The sequence below is a fragment of the Netta rufina genome (genome assembly GCF_964035555.1).
Source record: "Netta rufina genome assembly, chromosome: 2".
Classification (NCBI taxonomy): domain Eukaryota; kingdom Metazoa; phylum Chordata; class Aves; order Anseriformes; family Anatidae; genus Netta; species Netta rufina.
Genome location: NC_140124.1, coordinates 123,294,372 through 123,313,219, shown reverse-complemented (window position 1 = coordinate 123,313,219; position 18,848 = coordinate 123,294,372). Strand labels below are relative to the sequence as shown.

General features: G+C 39.5%; 1 protein-coding gene across 2 annotated transcripts in view; it reads right to left on the bottom strand.

Moving 5' to 3' along the window:
• Nucleotides 1–2,427: 2,427 nt before the first annotated feature.
• The window catches only part of LOC311222384 (serine/threonine-protein kinase Sgk3), a 53,676-nt gene continuing 37,255 nt past the window's right edge, over nucleotides 2,428–18,848 (bottom strand). For both annotated transcript variants that reach the window (XM_084306647.1, XM_084306646.1), the window contains exons 6-17: nucleotides 14,333–14,420; nucleotides 12,348–12,397; nucleotides 11,231–11,288; nucleotides 10,352–10,435; nucleotides 10,127–10,258; nucleotides 8,030–8,142; nucleotides 7,772–7,808; nucleotides 7,570–7,656; nucleotides 5,483–5,578; nucleotides 4,475–4,630; nucleotides 3,740–3,829; nucleotides 2,428–3,372 (exon numbers count right to left, since the gene is read on the bottom strand). In XM_084306647.1, the coding sequence (XP_084162773.1) occupies nucleotides 3,202–3,372; nucleotides 3,740–3,829; nucleotides 4,475–4,630; nucleotides 5,483–5,578; nucleotides 7,570–7,656; nucleotides 7,772–7,808; nucleotides 8,030–8,142; nucleotides 10,127–10,258; nucleotides 10,352–10,435; nucleotides 11,231–11,288; nucleotides 12,348–12,397; nucleotides 14,333–14,420 (1,162 nt within the window). In that variant the 3' untranslated portion in view covers nucleotides 2,428–3,201. The remainder of the gene's footprint in view (nucleotides 3,373–3,739; nucleotides 3,830–4,474; nucleotides 4,631–5,482; nucleotides 5,579–7,569; nucleotides 7,657–7,771; nucleotides 7,809–8,029; nucleotides 8,143–10,126; nucleotides 10,259–10,351; nucleotides 10,436–11,230; nucleotides 11,289–12,347; nucleotides 12,398–14,332; nucleotides 14,421–18,848) is intronic.

Here is an 18,848-nt window from a genome sequence, read left to right as displayed (position 1 = left end):
CTCAAAATCTCCCACACGAAGGGTCTCAAATCTAACAACCCCAAACCACCTCAGGACAATTCCTTGCCTCCCTCCCTCCCCCGGGAGGAGCGAGGGGCTGAGGGGAGCCCGGCGGCAGGAGGGGGCCGCCTGCGCCCCCCGCCCGCCTCAGCCCGGCAGCCGTTGGCGCTGGGCGGGAAAAGCTCCCGCGGCCGCTGAGGCGGGAAACGCCGAGCCCGAGCCCCCTCAGGGCGGCCGCGGCTCTGGCAGGCACCACGCACCGACCCTACAGTAAATAAATAGTAAAGCCCGGGATGGTTTTAAAAACAAACAATCATTAATAAACACTGCAGAGTCTACTGCATTTAGCGTAAGCAAACTTACCTCTCCAGACTGCACCACGAAATTCCGTGTCTTATTTCAGTTTATGTTTTTACAACCACCGTGCACCACCACTGCTCCTGCCTCTTTATCAACTGGTTGCCACCTAAGGAAGGGAATGGCACAGGTCATGCCTCGGTAGGCTCCCTGCAGCTCTCCTATCCAGATTTTACTATCATTTCAGATTTCATAGAATCATTAAGGTTGGAAGAGACCTTCGAGATCATCTGGTGCAACCATCCCTCTACTACCAATATATTACAAAATCACGTCCCTAAGCACCACATCTAACCTTGCCTTTTCAACTCAGCCTTCTGTGAAGGGGCTACCCCACCTTAAATCCAGTCATCTCTGAAAAGCATTACCATGACATGCAGCGAGGTACAGAACAAGACCTATGGAAGTAGCGCGAGGGTTTATTGCTTGGTGTTGCACACTGTTGGTTACTCTACCTGTGCGAGTCCTGATCTAATAGGGGCATTTCACAATATGAAATACAGCAGAAGGAACAAAATGAACCTAAGTATTTGAAGTGAAATGTTGACACATGCACACTTAGCCAGAAAGGCACAGCTTGCCGAAAGAGAAAAAATAGACTAATAAGCAACAAATTAAGCAAGAAATAACTACCATTGTCATCTTAAAAAATGAGGGAACAATTCATTTTACAAGAAAGGCAAAACAAAGAAGCTCCATATCTTTTCACCCAGGCAGGTGACTAGCTATAGGCATCGTGGAAATAGAGGACAAGTGAAGGGGTGCAGCATGTACCACACTGAAGTAATCTCCTTCCTTATCATCTCTCTACGGTACTGTACTTCCTTGCTGTGAGAGGCAAAAAAAAAAAAAAAAAAAAAAAAGTTGCAGTACATTTCCCTGCGGTAAGCAGAAGGCAGTTCCAGCAGCTTACAGAATCATTTCAGGGGTATGAAGAGTAAAAGCTCAGTATAGCTTAGTATGAGAATGGGTATTTCCTTTCTTCAAATCAATTTCTCCCTTCTACTCCATTAGAAAGGCCTACTGGAGAGAAGAAAAAAAAAAAGGCTTGCTGCCAAACAATTACAACTGCAAGAACATGATTCATTTAGTTACTGCTATCCTGAACAGCTGCATAGATTATTTCCAAACTTCTCAAAACTTTAAAGTGGCACTATGGGAAATGAGCACTGCTCCACTCCCACAAATGATAGTCCCCCTTCCTTCCTTCCCTTCCAATGTTAATTCGTTCATATTTTACCCAGAGACTTCTTCCCACACCTCACACACCAACTATTCAGCATTACTCAAGCATTATGCAAGAGAAGTGGAATAAGCAAAGAATCCTGTTTTAGCTTCCACTTTTTTTTTGCTGTTGATAACATTACTTTCAGAAGAATTACGATTTGACAGACGATTGTTCGTGATACTCTCAATTTTTAACTGATCTTGATGCAATACAAGTAGTACTTCTCTTAGCTAGTTCTTCCTTCGTCAGAAAGGAAACCATTTAAATACTGAAATTTATCTAACACTTAACTCTGGCTGCTCCTCTGTGTCTTACCAGACTTCTCTCAAACCAAGGCATTTAACTGAATGCATTTATGAACAAAAAAACACAGAGCATTTTTTGAAGTAACAGACAAAAATAAGTTGTTATTTACAGGTAATATATAATACTACCATAATAGGCTTTTACACGCTGTAACTGCGGTCAATTTTTGCATTGTTAAACGTTTTCCTTAAACAGAAGTTGATCAGAACGATCAGTTTGTCCATACACGTGTATGTTATGAGAAATACAATAGCTTTTCACATTCTAAAAATTACCGACGTAATTTACATTACTTCTTCCAAATACCAAGTGAAGATTTAAAAATGGTGCAAAATGGGAGACAGAAGGACAAGTAGCTATGCATGTTTAAGTACAATCGATTTGGAACATAATTAGTGTTTCAAGCTATATACCAGTGAGAAAAATGCTTAAATATTTGGCATGATCCCCTCACCACCCATTCCTGGAAGGTTAAAGCAAGATAGCCTTTCAAAGTAGCGGTGATTATTGCTAATTATATCTTTGGAAAAGCAGAGTTTTTAACAAAAAATATTTTTAATGCAGTTGAAATCCAGACATTTATCTCAGGGAGGAAAAAAGGTAGAACACGTGATCAGTAATGTTATCAATTCAATACAGTTAATTTGTTCTATCCTTGCTTTGAGTAATCCCCCATGCCTCAGATAATCCAGTTGAGTGAATTAGGTACTCCAGCAAATGCAAAAACGACAATCCAGTTTTACATGCCCAACTCTTCATTCTACAGAAATCCTCGAAGCATCTCAGTGTTAACTTAAATTAAACCTTCATTTAAGTGCTGACAGGTTAAGTTAACAAATTTCAAACTGATAAAACAGGGAAAACATTCACCTTTTTTAAACCAGGATATACAAAAGACGATTTGCATAGTTACAATTCAAGCACAAAGTCACTGTAAATAGGTACAAAGGCATTTATAAATTTACTAAATTTGCTGCTTTTTGTGCCAGCCTAATCTTAGATACATATGAATGTAAACCTGAAGGGACTGAGGAGAACAGTCAGTGTTTTTGCTTAAAAAAATACGTAAATGTAGAGAACATTATTTAAAGTTTTTAAAAATATTTTCTGCAGCAGGAATAAACAGTTCAGACCCCAAAGAAAGCCATCCAAAATGCCCAAATTCCTCCTATACAGCAGAGAAAGTTTGTTCATAGGTTTTAAACCTACATACAAAACGAGGCACAGGTTACACTATTTTGGAATGTGTTCATAACTCTAACATTTCAGTTCATCCCAAGACTTCCAAAACACTGTTGGCTTTTAACTTCCTAGGAAAACATATCTTCAGAAGGTGGTGCATAAGAAAATCCAACAAATGCATCATCTGCTTCTAGGACACTGGCATTAACAATGTTGTAATCAGAAGAAATGCAAACTGAGTACGGGACCATTTCTTCTGTAAACACGGCATCAAAATTCCCAATATCATCTGGGCCAACCTAGAAAACAGGAAGATCAATCAGTTGTCACATTAATACTGTGTTTTTAAAAGCTATGCATCTCCTGTAGATTTCAAATTTAACTCCTGAGACCATCTACTCTGCGTAATTCTTTCCTATGTAAACACAGAAAGCTTAAAGCAGCACACTACAGCATCCCTGACAGTTATTAAAAGCTTGCTTGTTTCTTTTAGGCTGCTGGCATTCAGGCCAGAAGTGATACACATTTATGATGTGATAAACCTGAGAAATACTAAGGAATACCTCTTTCTTAAGTGACTGTTAGGGAGCTGCAAAAACTTAAGAAATAAAAAAATAATATTTTAAAGGCAGAGTTTTGGCAGCTATGAACTGAAACAGCACCTACCACATTAGGATTAAACGGCGGCGGAATCTTCTTCTGAAGAAGGTCAGTCCAGCTGAGAGATTCAAAGAATGGGTGCTTTTGAATTTCAAGCTGCAGTAGGGAACAGAGAGAACAGGCGTTTCAGAAATCCAACCTGTGCATCATAGTAAATACTACTTCAGATTGCATGCACAAACAAAACCTAAGGAAGTCAAGTCCTTCATTCAGTTTATTTTGCAATTAAAGCTGTAGTTGGCAAAAAGAGCAATTCAAATTTGTTAGCCTGCCTCTAAGAACTGGTTTCTGCATTTAAGCCTTAAAATCAACCACCTTAAAAACAAACCACAGAGCAGGAATGTTTCCTGCTATTTCCTTATTATTTCTGTTCCTCCTTGCAAGATGTTAGTTTTTATAAAGATCACTGTCTGAGAAGCAGCAGCTTAACCAACTCTCCAATATGCTTAGTAGTTATGAAGCAGTAAACAGCTGTGCTAAACACTACCACCCTTTCATCATATTGCCACCACGAAAAAGTACTGTCATAATCCAAATGCTCTATTACAAGGCCAACACATGACCGAACATTAAATGAACACAACTGGTGTCTCAGAAGAAGAAATAAAATGGAGAAGAGAGAGAGAGAGATTCGTAACAGCGCATTTTCTGCTCTGCCACTGTTAAACCTGTGTGGTGCACACAAATTTGTTCATGCCCCTTTAAATGCAGAAGGGCTTGATAAATTAGGACATTACATACAAAGTCTTCCCTTGCTCCGAGTCTGCTTTGCCGATCTTTCTCCAAGAGTTCTTCCAGAATAGACCAGGCTGTGAGACTGATTCCTGGACGCAGAACCAGGGGCTTATGAAGAATGTTCTCATACATCTCAGCAACATCACGGCAGTAAAAAGGCGGCTAGAAAACAAGTGTTAGATATGATTTCGAAGCCACATTCAGCATTTTGTTTTATGTGTATGCATCAGTAAACACTGCTATAAGAAATAGGAACTGGTAGCAATGAGGGAAGAAATCCACCTCTTCTTACTAGCTTTATTTATTTTTTTTAATTAAAAAATAATTTTAATTTAGTTTTTTTTAAAGCTTTTTTACTAGCTAGCTTTATTTCAGTCATCCCCAGTGCCAAGTCTCCACACTTGACAGCTTCCCCCTGCCACCTCCTCTTTTCATAACATGTCCTCACCCTCACAAGTAGCTACAGATGCCCTCCAGATTCAGAGCTCCCACTGAGCCTGCCTGAAAAAAACAAGTGGAAAACCAGATCTGTTTCCCTACTTAAGGTCCAGATGCAGATAACTCTAAAGAAACCTAACAGAACACATCGCTATTAGAGTGATCACATATGTCTAGAAGCACAGTAAGAAAGATTTTTTTTCTTTTAATATTGCATTAAACAGCAAAAGAGCTAGAAGAACTCCTGGAAGACCTAAGTTAAAATACATATTGTAATTTATTGGGTATTATCACTATCGATACAGTTTACTCTGACGTTCCCTCAGTCATGGCTACCTGTCTTCAGAATTGATGTCTAGGACTTCACTGGAAAGCCAAAGTTTAAACACCCAGAGGCAATGCAAAATCCAAAAGAGAAAAACAGATGCGACGTTAAGGCAAACCGTTCATCCACTGAAGTGGAGTACTTCAACACTCTGCAAAAGGCAGCATTTTTCACACTCTGGTGTACTTCAGGTGAGATACAAAGGGAGAAAAAGGGAAGCAATCCCTGCCCCACACGCATTAAGTACATACCAGCCCGTACAGCATTTCATAAAGAACTGCACCGAGGCACCACCAGTCTACCGTGTTGTCGTAGGGCTGCTTTTTAATAACTTCTGGTGCAAGATACTAAAATTAAAAGGAAAAATAGAGCATTAGGATAGCAATAAAAAAAACGACAACAACAACTAAGTTTGAGGCGCATAACAGTAAACATCTTCAGGAAAAGTTGCTCACAGCAATTTTAAGACTGACATTTATCTTATCCTTCAAGGCAAATACTTCATCACCGTCTGCTCATTTAGCAAGTAGGACAGCTGTTTTCCCAACTGGAACAATGCTTTCCAAACACTATTGTTTTGCCAAATTACGTTCCCACCTCCATTACGAAACTTGTTAAACATTTCAAGTAGGCTGCCGTGATGTACGAGAGGCGACGTCCTCCCAGCGTACCTCTCTGTCAGCAGGCTGGCCACCAGCCAAGCCTGTGCTGCCATTCCAAGCCTGAGTGCTCCCCATCCAGTACGTAAGCACGAAAGGTGAAGTTCATTCTGCTTCAAGCTGATCACTGAGAAACAGTATGCCTTACTCTAAGTTTCACCATAAACTTTAGTGAGAGCATAAGTTGTGATTTGTCAAATTATCTAAATTGGAAGTTCCTGTAAAACAGCTGACATTTGATTTATTGCAAACATCTGGTATCAAACAATGACAATGCTAACTGGTTTCCATCTGCCTTGCAAGAAATCTGCTCAGCATCTCAGAACTTACTAACGCTACAGTACAAACACAGCACTTCACAGTACAAGACCATTTCTTGGTGGATATGTAATATAAAATCAGTACAGCTGGATCATCATCAGCTCAGTTTTCAACATATCACACACGTAGTTTCTAATCCTTTCCCTCAAGGCAAGAGGTTGCTCACTTTTATCATTCCAGTATCCAAATTCTGAAAGTTAATGTATAAAGTGTATGGTAGCCTCTCCTTGTAAATGGACAAGGCACAGATACCACTGCGATGACATGAGCTGAAAGTCATAGTTTGTTTTTATAGGTATTTCTCAAACCTTTTGTATGCGTGAGTGCCCCGTACCTCATTCGTCTACAGATGGCCCTGCAAAAGCAGGGAAAGCAGTTGAGTATTTTGAACTCAACTACTTGTTTTAACCTTTCAGACTCATTTGAACTTTATAGGTGCTGGAAGTCAAACAACTCAGTGTGTAGAAACAGAGAATATCGTTACCCTTTTAGCAGGATTATGAAATATTTGAATCTTGGATTAGAAAGAGTAATACACAACGGTTACATTTAGTCTTTACATTTTTAAGAACAGATATTAAGCAACTGCATTAGCATCCTCTTATGCTGCAACTCTTGCAAGTCCAAGGTAAGCATGAAAACTAGGTTTCTGAACACTAGACAAAAGTCCCACAGATTTTCCTCAAACAAATTTAACGTCAGTGTTCTGTATATTGTACACTCCTCGCCCATCCTTCTCTGCCAAAGGCCTTTTCCATGATTTAAATTATGTTCCAAGTAAAAAAAAAAAAAGGCACTACTCTTGGCATCTCAGTCAATCCCTAGTACATGTTTAACACTTCCAGATTTCTGTTTTCCAGTCTGTCTCTTTTTACTAAGAAAAATAAAGTTAAATAAGCTGTCATCAAGTTCAAAGTTGCAGTCGCATACAAAAGTTGCTCAAGTCTCACAAGATACGAAGTGCCTCTAACCCTACTAAAAATGAGTGGCAGGATATGGTAAATAAATTCATACTGGCAAATCTGTCGCAGCTGTTACAAAAACCAACTGTCCTGTGTCTAGCCAGTGGTTAGGAGACATGGGAAGAAACAGAGTATGTGAAAAGGGTTGGGAAGAGGGAGGACAGAAGAGATGATTTATGAGGATGTGGGCAGTAAGTAGGAGATACTGTATATTAGCAAACAGGACAAAGAACAGATCTGCAGTAAAGTCTCCTTTGGTCTGGTTGCATGGAAGAGCTTGTAAACAGAATGCAAGTCTCCAGCAATACAAAACTGAGTATCTGATCTTCTGTTTACACAAATAATTGTCAACAAACATTAGTTATTGGTCAAAAGACACGGAAGTCGTCAACATACTTCTGGTGTCCCACAGAAAGTTGCAGTAGTTTCAGAACTCGCAATCCCTTCTTTACAAAGTCCAAAGTCTGTCAACACAACGTGACCCTGTTTAAGAAAAGAGTAATATTTTTAAAAAAATAGAACATGCTCGACATGCATATGCATAAAACGTCCATTTTCTGAGAAGGATAGAAAATCAAAAATCCTGTTGCATACTTACTAGTGAATCTAGGAGAATGTTTTCTGGCTTTAAATCCCTATTAAAAAAAAAAATCATTGTATTAATTCAAAGCAGAAGTCACTAACACAAAAGCTTCAAAGGCATGGGCTTTTATTCTTCAGTTGAAAGAAGCTTTAAGTTTTTTGAAAACATTATGTTCAAATTTCTCCCAAGATGACTTCATACAGCACTTTTTTTTACTCCGTTATTTGTCCCACTTGAACTTCTGCAGTACAAGAATACAGCTCAGAAACTTACCTGTACACTATATTTATGGAGTGTAAGTAGCCCAGTGCACTGGCGATTTCAGCAGCATAAAATCTGGCTCTGTGCTCAGGAAAGGAACGTTCTCTTTGTAAGTGAAAGAACAGCTGTAAATTCGCAAAACAGCAAATAAGAACAAAACACACAAAATCGGGTTAGTAAGGTGCGATTTTAACAGTGAAGAGTCATTTTACTTATCTGTCTACACTTTTAAGAATGGAAAATGAAATAAAATTGGCTTTGCTGCATTACAACGTTCCTTTACCCACTTTTTTTCTGGTCTTTTACACTTCTGAAACACACAGGTAACTCAGCTACAAGGATATCCCCTTAAAACCAAGAATAGTCAAAAAAAAATGGGAAAGAACACTAAGCTGTGAACAGAGGCTGGCAAGATTCAACCATGCAAGACAAACCTCCTAACAGGATATAGCCAGGTGTCAATCAAGTCATCTTCCGTTTCCGAGTATCCTTGTATTCGAAGTTTTATACAAAGTGTTTATTTAATTGTATTCTGAGAACGCTTGGGGAGATGTATATTCCAGGCTGATTCTCTGATGTTCTCAACTACAGAACTTTGGCTGTAAATAGTTTGAGCAGATGCAGAAGTCCAGCCAAAGATTAAATCATATACATATGAAATTGTGCTACAGTCAACTTTTATTTTATTTTATTTTTTTAAGAGAACAGAATTTTTCTGTTTTCTACCTGCAAAAAGCCACCAAAAAACTTCCAAGTGCTTCACTGAACTTTGAAGGCTGTTTTTAAATTGTACTTCAGTTTGCCTGGAAGAATGCCAAGCTAAGCTGTGGCCAAAAATTCAGAGTAGAGCAAACCAGGAGTTTGTTAACGCTGTCTGAATTAGACGACAGTACATTAGGCTAGAGGAAGGTTCATCAAAGTCCAGACTCCGGCACTCAAAGGGGTTTGGAGCCCAGGTCTAGGGGCACCATGAATACTGGCAGTGGGCCTTATGAGTATCTACTAAACCTATAGCACAATTCGTACTTCATAATGATTTATTCTACATACTTTACTCTTTTCTGCGTAGAGACAGCTGCAGGGACATAAACAGGTAACCCTGAGCTCTGCTGAATTAAACTACTTAAACTCTACCTCCTTCTCATGTTCTCTGTCAGCTACCAGAGTTTTATCTTCTACAACAGCATCCTGTCTCCTCCTCCTTTATTCTGCTTTAAGGCTCTCTAAGGCCTTTTGAAAAGGCGTGTATTTTACAGCAATAAGTTACCAAATTGAAAACATAGCAGGACAGCTCCCCTTTACAGCATACACGTTGGATAACTACTTTCACACAATCACTTTTCACTACACTTGGTGATCTTCAGTCACAACTCAGTCTGCAATGCCCCAGTTTTCTGTAAAACCTCAGGAAGCAACAGAAGTGACATTTCATACCCTGCTCAAGTTTATTAGCTATTCAGCCAGTAGTTTCTTGAGCACTCCTGGAAATACTTTGTCTTTAGCCAGAGACATGTTGCTTTTCAAACTGGTCCAGAACATCTTAATTAAATATTTACAGCCTTCTTCCATTTCTTTTGCACGTTTCCCTCCAAGTTACTTAATGAGTCCTCATACTCAATAGCATCACTTCAGGGAAAACAATCCTGAGAATAAGGCTATTTGGCAATAAATAATTAGCCAATGCAAAGCCACAGAATAATCCCAAGATTCCTATAAACATAGTAGCAAACTCAATTGCCTGTTTCTTTCCTTCCACTTTTGAAGTGCCAGCATCTCAGCTAATTCAGATGAAAGAGAAAAAGACAGTTTTACATGCTGAAAAGTGTCAACATATGATTAATTCATAACAGAGATAAATTTAGGTAACTGTAAAAGAGACAGTATTTTTATCTGACAACCATGAATTAATTCTGCATTGAAGCTGTTGATAAGAACAGGGTCTGTATAGCCACAGAAGTCTGAGGGAACAGCATTGCTTTAGATAAAAGAACCAAGACATTCAAAACTTGGATAATACCAATCACAGCCCACTGTAAAGGATCATTTCATTGTGCTAATTCTAGGTGAGAGGAATGAAGAGGCTCAAATCCAAGTAGAATCACCACATACCTCTCCTCCATTAATGAAATCCAGAACAAAGTAAAGCTTTTCTGTAGTTTGGAATGAGTAATGTAATCCCACTAGAAATGGATGTTTCACATTTTTCAGAAGCACGTTACGTTCAGCCATAATATGTTTTTGCTGTAGAGAGGTAAAGGATCAGTAAGTAAACAGGAACAATTTTGTAATTAAGGGAAAGAGAAAGGGGTGAGGGAGAAAGCATATTTTCTTCACCTCTTTCCTGTTAAGAACAATTTTTTTCTGCAGCACTTTGACAGCGTAATATTTCCCATCCAGTTTTCTTTTGGCAAGAAGAACCTGTGAAGTTCAAAACAAACGAAGAAACGCGGTTGCTGTATTTCACATCCTATTAATATTTTCTTAATTTCAGCATAACTGGAAAGCATTAAAGCTATGTGTTCTCAATAGCATCTCTGCTTTTCATGTAGTCAATCATCAACGGAGTTTAGAGTAGATAGCACCAGAACAGTGATACAGTTTAGCATAATCTGTCTATATAGCGGTATCATGAAAGACTGAATTACAGCATTTATTTTCCAGGAGCTGCTGTCTCTCTAGAGACGAATTTCAACTGGTTTTGTACGTTTTAAAGTTAATTCTGTGGAAAAACAACACTTTGAAAAATAACTTGTTAAAGATTTCAAGAGAGTTTCTCTGTTGCACCTCTTTGGAGAATACTAATATTAAAGTCACTTCTCAAAGTGCTGCTCCACAGCACTAGGTGCTTGACATAGCAGCCCACACCAACAAAGGCAAGCACAGGATTTGTACTCCAGCTGCTGCACAAGCACAGGGGTACCTCCCTTCCTCCCTGGGGAAAAGAGAGGATCCCTACTGCTCTTAACAAGAGAGGAAAACATTAATTTGTTACTCCCAACAAGTGACCAAGGAAGACAACTACCACCACACCAGCAATAAATAGCAGCACTACTATGAAGTGGCAGCAACAGGAATCCAATACAAGGATTTATATACCATCCTAGGATGATACAGCTTCCAAAGCCTCCGGCAAAGTCTCCAGCCAGCAGTCACTATGCAAGACACCAGCTGGAACCCTTGCACCAGGTAAGACACAGGAATTAGAAAGCTCACCTTGCCGAAGCTTCCTTTCCCAATGACTTTCAGGAAATCAAAGTCTGTTGGTTTAGCGCTGAAAGATATTTAGAAAGGATACAGGTCATTTGGCCATAGTCTCTAGTTTATTTTTTTTTAAAAATAATAATTAAATCTTCATCTCCCCATGACTTTTCCTGGAGCTCGTCTCCTATTTCTCAACAGCCAACTGGACTCTAGAGCTTACATGAGGGAAGGAAGGACCACGTTTGTCATCTATTCTCTTTCTTCAGCCCATCCTTACCTCCATGCGTTGTTCCCCCATTTTAAATTAAAGCGAGAGGAGGGAAGCTGTTACACCTTCCTCTTCTGAGCATGTATTTGTATAAATTCTGTCTGTTTTTCCACTTCCCGCATCACCACTCCTTTCAGTTATTTCCAGTAATTCCCTCATTTTTTTCCTAAGTCCAATTCAGAAGTATTTTTGTCAGCAAAATAATTATCCATCTCTTCAGCTACTGAAATGACAGTAATGTCCCAATACACCTTCTTCATTTACTGTCCCTCAAGGGAAGTACTCTTAAAATTTCATTTCTCACTGCAGTCTATTAAGCATTTTCCCTGTTAGCCCAGGACAAATCTGAGGAGAAAAAAACAACAACAACAAAAAAAAAGACAAAAAGCTCTGTGCTTTGATGACAAAAGCACAAATTTGTAGGTATCTGAGAACAGAAACTCTGCAGAAGAAACCAGAGAAGCAATTTGTGACTGCAGTCTGTATTATCAACAAGGTAAGTTGCTCCTTTGTCATCTACTAAAAGGAACTTGTTTTCAGAAACTGGTCACATTCTTAACAGTTTTGGGACCACTCCCAAAGGAAGAGAGGGTTTTTTTTGGCTATATCATCCTTAAATAAAAGGACAGCAGTGTAGACCCGGGGCACGCCGGGCACGAACCTACAGATAACAGCAGACTAACAAAACCTGAAGGTGAAAAGGAAAAAAAAATTAAAGGGTTTATTTAGCACAGGATTAAATGTCTTGCTTCCTTCCAAGCAGTGAAAATAAAAAATAAAGCCGTACGTCCAAAGAACTCTTCATACTATTAACAATTATGTTCAGTCTAATTTTTCAGTTTGTAGTTAATTGAAACCTACTGAGGATTTCCAGATGGTCCCAAGTTGATATTCGGTGAGGTAGAATTTAACTGTTGAGAGAAAAAGAGGTTTATTTTATTTTTCACTTTTTCTCTTATACTTCAACCAGTAGTAATTACAAAATACTTCACTGATTTGCTCCACCTATACCCCTACACTTGTTAGAATAGCTTTTCACAGATATCTAACATCTAAACTGGGAGCACTGTAAGTTGCAATATCTGGCCGTCACCACATTGTCACAAAAATATTTCCACACACATCATATTGCAGGATAAAGATAATACAGTAGTCATGTGCAGATAGAAAGAACAAGATTAAGAATGAAAATTTAAGACTGTCTCAACAAATGATGTGTTCCTCATGGAGAATTTGGCTCCCTCCCTATTCACTCTAGGAATACACTTTCTACCTTTTGTCCTAAATTCTCCAAGACCTTACCAATAAAATTATTTTTAATCCCCACTGCTTATGCAAGAGTCTAATTAAAGACGTAGTGCTTTAAAAAAAAAAAAAAAGTGAACATTCCCCCCACCAAGAAAAAACATTACCAACCTTTCCCACCCTGACATTAAAGGTTAACTAACTAATTCCAGGAACGGTATGAGTCTTACCAGCACACACCCAGCTGGAATTTGGAAATTACACAGACAAGAGGAAACCACCTTCGTTTAAGTAACTTTCTCCATTTTGTTTTTAAATAAAGAAGCAGCAGCAGTACCCGCACTGTTATTTTGGACTTTATCAGAGAAAGGAAAATTCCAAAGACAAGTTATCTGGAGATAGGCAGACAGGTATCACAAAATCAGCACTCCCTGAGCAGCAACACGAGATGTGCCTACTGCACTAGTAAGAACCAACTGCACCATGGCACTAAACTGTTTTTAAAGACCACTATGTACATTTTAAGACTGGGGGGGATTGTTATTGTTCCTGGTTATACAGCTACATCACTTACAGTAACTATGAGAGCGTTAACTTCTATCAAAGAGTACGGCCCAGGCCACTACACATTAGCTCTCCTCCTATTTTGGAATTTGTTGTGGTATAATACATTATGTATTTTCTACAGAAGCTTTCCACGTTACTTACAGTATCTTTCAAAAGAGAAGAAAACTTGTCTTTTAAATTATAATATTCTGCAGTATTCTGCTGTATGCTCACTGTGCTGTCAAGTACTTCAGAAGGAAAAAAAAAAAGCAAAAGATCAGCATCTTTGGAAGTGAGACTTTCAGAAAACACACTGCATTGTGTGTGATCCACAGCAGATTCAAAAAGGCAATTCTTACATTCTTTAAGAGGGACTGAATAAAAAGAGAAGTACTAAGGTCACATCTATATGCCAAGATGTAAACCAGAGAAAACAAGGTCAATGATGGCACTTCTGCCTTCCTAGAAAGACTTTTTGCAACCAGTGCTGTTTCTGGAGATTGTAAATCAACTTTCAGAGAATCCATCTAAATTGTACTTCTGTAGTGGCTCTTCTGACAAAAGAGGCTTGAGACCTCACAGTGTTCAATATGAACTGAAATTAAATCCATCTTTGCTCCTGAGTGACTTCTAGAAAGGCTGAAATTTCTTTTTCCTCCATGAGAATTGCATTTCTCCCTCTCCTTAAAAACCAAAACAAACAAAACCCCACACAATTAAACATTCAGTCTCCACTGCTCCTTGCCAGATGCCCTTAGCAAGAATCTTTGAAGAGACTGAAAAGAACTGTGACAACTAAACTGTGACTACATCTGAGTCTTTCACCCACAGCAAATGGGGAAGAAGCAAGACAAAGCTAGCAATCATTCTAAATCTTCTCCGCTATTCCTATCTGACAGGAAAATATCCTACAGCCCACAGCAGAACAGTTTTGTTTAAAAGAGTAGAGAGGAGATTTACTGCAAAACCGATTGGTAATTTTCAGTAAGCAATATACTTAAGATTGCTGTTGAGTAGCTGAAGTTTAGAAGACTGCTCTGTGTCTGTGTTATTACCTTCTGATTACTCCTTTCATCTTCATCTTCAGATGGATCCGACTGGTGTTTGGGGTTATCCATCTGAAGAAACGCTCTGACGTCTGGGCTAGAAGCACAATGAGATGCATTAGGATACCAATAACCTGCACCATTTCAGCCCGAATCGTAGAAAAATAGTAATGGCTTCAACGGCAGCCAACCGAGAAGCTACTCATCACAAAGTTTTACACTCCTGGTAATTACGGACTGTATACCACAGATTTTTTTATAGCAACATAATTCAACTGCTGAGTATGTTACGTAAGTAAGCTTTCCCACTTGAAAAATTTGACATGTGAAAGTACACGTATGTGAAGGCTTCATGAGACAAAGTTCTGTAGAAGTACATTAAAAATATTAGAAGAAAAAGTAGTATGCAAAGTGTAAGTGCTAACTAGCCAGCAACCACAAGAAAACCCATTTTCTTTCAAAAAAAAAAAAAAGAACAGTTATAAGACTGATTTTAGTTTTCTAAAAGTAATGAAGTAACACAACGCTGTACAGAATGAAATATCTAGTCTGTATGCCAAAGGGAGATGGATGTCCCAAGAGGTACGTGATAATAGTAATGTTCCTGTCCCCAAATGCTTCTAAGTGGAAGATGGTGGTTTTGTAGTCCCGATGTAAGCTAGCTGGGCACAAACAACAATGCAATAAATCTTTCAATTTAATTGCAGGACCAAAATGCTATCCTTCAGAAACTGGCAAGAGAGACTGAAAGCTTCCCATAGTGCATAACGAGATGCAAAAGTGGGGCAAAATTAATTCCTAATTGTGTGTCACTTCCAGCTCGCATACCACTTGAAGAGATGCCTTGAATCTTTCAGGTTCCTGCAGTTCACTATCATGAACTCCAATACCAGAATCACAAACAAATCATCCGAGCAGCCAGGGATCAGGTTAGGAAAACTAAAGCTCTGTTAGCATTAAATTTGGCCAGGGATATCAAAGGCAACAGGAAAGTCTTCTATAGGTGTGTCATTGACAGAAGGAAGACCAGGGAAATCGTGGGCCCTTTCCAGAAGGAAACGGGAGACCTGTTTGGGATATGGAGGGGGCTGAGGTACTCAGTGACTTTTCTGCTTCAGTCTTCACCAGCAATAGCTCCAGTCACACAGTCCAAGTCCCAGAGGGACTGTGAGAACGAAGAACCAGCCACAGTAGGAGAAGATCAGGTTTAAGACCATCTAAGGAACCTGTAGGTGCACAGGTCCATGGGACCTGATGAGTGGCATCCATGAGTCCCAAGGGAACTGGTAGATGTAGTCAGTAAGCCACTGTCTGTCATATTTGAGAAGTCGTGGCAGTCCAATGAAGTTCTCACCGACCAGAAGAGGGGAAGCATAACCCCCATGTTTAAAAGGGGAAAAAAGGAAAACCCAGGGGACTACAGGCCAGTCAGTCTCACCGCTGCGCCCAGCAAGACCAAGGAGCAGATCCTCCTGGATAATATGCTAAGGCACCTGGAAAATAAGGAAGCGATTTGTGACATCCAACATGGCTTTACTAAGGGCAGATCATGCCTGACTAATTGGGTGGCCTTCCACAACAGGGTTACAGCACTGGTTGACAGGGGAAGAGCACATGACACCATCTCCAAGAAGCACTGACCAGCAGGGTGAGGGAGGTGATTGTCCCCCTCTGCTCTGCTCTTGTGACTCCACTGCATCCAGCTCTGGGGCACAAGGAGGACATGGACCTACAGGAGTGAGTTCAGAGGAGGGCCAGCAGGATGACCAGAGGGCTGGAGCACCTCTCCCATAAGGACAGGAGAGTTCCTACAGCAACCTTCCAGTACCTGAAGGGGTCCTACAAGCAAGCAGGAGAGGGACACTTCATTAGGGAGCGTAGTGATAGAACAAGGAGTAGCGTTTTTAAACTAAAAGAGGGTAGCTAAAACAGGTTGCCCAGATAAGTTATGGATGACCCATCTCTGGGAGCATTCAAGGCCAGGCTGGATGGGGCTTTGGGCAACCTGGTGAAGTGGAACATGTCCCTGCCCTCGGCAGGGGGGCTGGAATTAGATGATCTTTAAAGTACCTTCTAACCCACACCATCCTGTGATTCACTACAAGGCAGCTAGCTTATTCAGGGAGAAGCATTACCCAAATTTCAGAGAAAGTTTTCTGAGAAGCTCCCAGGAGAGCCTCAGATAGGAAACTCTGCATGACTCACTCAGTACGAAAAACAACAACAAAAATGGAGCTGCCCTTTCATCACCAGCATATACAAAATAGGGTAGCTTTTCTATCAGCAGGAGATACACTTCGCTATTTTCCATCATTTCACCCTTCACACTTTCGTAAAGCATGGATCAGAAGCGAGGACCGAGCTGTTTTTGACATTTCTCCAGCTGCTGTATTTCATATTAGCGTTACCGAACCTAAATCATGCCATAAATTACTCGAGGCTCACAGTCTCCATCGCTTACATTCTGTACTCCTAAACCCTGTATGAAATCTATTTCAGTTGCCATTAGCCTTTCAGGTTAAAGTAGGGCGACGAGATTGTTCATGCAATTTCACACCATCAGTTCAGCTTAGTTTTTCCCATCTTACATGAACTCCACGTGCTGATCTATTTCGGGGTATGTTTTGTATCCTCACTCCCCAGAAGAGAAAAATCACTGTTTGAAAATTGGAGTAATATTGACTCATCACACAACAACTTAAGTCTAGAACCTCTGTCTATTGTAAAATGAAGAATAAAACGTTAACGTTTTTCACTAGACACGTAGTAACAAACCTGACCTTAATTATCTTTCCGCATTAATTATATTGGACAACTGGCTGATTAAGTAGAGCATGTTGCAATACATCTCAAACAGTTACTATAGTAACTTTGTCCATGAGTGAATTCAGAGCAGGAAAAAATAGTTCAGTGAAGGACTGCTGTACAGCCTCAGAGTATTTAACAGTTCTGCAGGATGTAGCAGCCAGAGGCATAACTATCAGTGTTACACCATATCCTCACTGATTTTAGCAGTTGTGGAAGCATTGCAAAAAAGTAATGAATAAAATAAAGATTAACGAACCAATTCCTTAGCCAAGACTGCAGCAGCATCATTAGCTCATGTTGTGTTAATTCAAAGAATCTTAAAATACATTAAAATCGTTCCTAAAATAACCTCACATGTCAAATTAAAAGAAGTAAGAAAATAGTTTAGAAAGGTATGTTCAATATGCATAGTACATTTACTACCAGAAAGTTGGTTTTGCCTGGACTTATACGATGGACTGGGTAAATTTCGCTTATGGATCATCTCTGAAAACCCATGAAGGGGTCCCAATCTCTGCCTAAACATGGTTCCTTCTAGTTCTGCAAACACATGAACCCCCACAAAAATTGCAGATACACCATTCTGTACGCACACAGAAACATGAACAAGCTCAAAAAGTTAAAATCTTTGGAACAAAATGGTAAAATTAATTAACATTAAGATCCTGTCAAAAGCAAGGACATACTTTTATATAAATAATGGTGCCCAGCTACTCCCCCTTCTCTGCACACCTTTTTTAAAAATGTAAAACACTGCTTTCTTTCTTATGCAAAAAAAGATAGTCAAAAAGACAAAGAACAAGAAGATTTTAAAAGAACCAGACTACTCTAACGCAAGATTTAATTTTTCCCAACACGTATTGCAATCCCTTGAAATCCAGAGGTTCCATATTCATTTTTATATCCATCAGATTTGGACACCAGAAAATCTCGTCACACTAATTCCCTTCTAGGGAACTGATACAGATACCAGCTTCTCACTTAAAGAGCTGGTAACTCATTTCCCCACGGAGGTTGCAGGGTATTGTTATCCTCAAGTTCTTCAAGTGTTATGCAAATGTACTCATTTTCATTAAGGAGCTACTTTGGTCTATTTAAAAATAACTATGGTACATCTTTAATGTGCTCACTATTATACCCTGGGATTCAAACATTTTCTTTGGACATCTTTTCAGTGAAGACCTACGTTTGAGGGGGAAAGCAGCTCAGTGATTGAGGTGATTCACAGCGTTCACAAGGAACAAATTAGCAGATCCTATCATTCATCTAGGAGGATGCATTATCACATCTCTATCCCTTATGACTTTTTTTTTTTTTTGTGTGTGCACACTGTATCTGCATTCTACCCATGAAAGCAAGTTCTCCTACAAATACAGTTAGCTGAGTAAACACAGCTTGAAGTTGGTCCATTCAATTCCAAATTCACTTTAAGACAATGGTTCACCCAGCCTGGTATTCCACCTGACAGGGACTGCAAGAAAATCACCCACCAGCCCTTACAGAGCCTCTCTGATGACTCTAATTCAACTTCAGATTTTTGTTGGGTTGATTATTGAGCAGAAATATTTGGGTTGGATACGATATTCAAAAACATAACTAATCCAATAACGAAATTCACTGAAGGATAAAAAAACAAAAACATACAGCTACGTATCAGAAAATCATGTAAACATTTCTATCTTGGACATACTGAGCCTGACATTTGTGCTTTTCAATC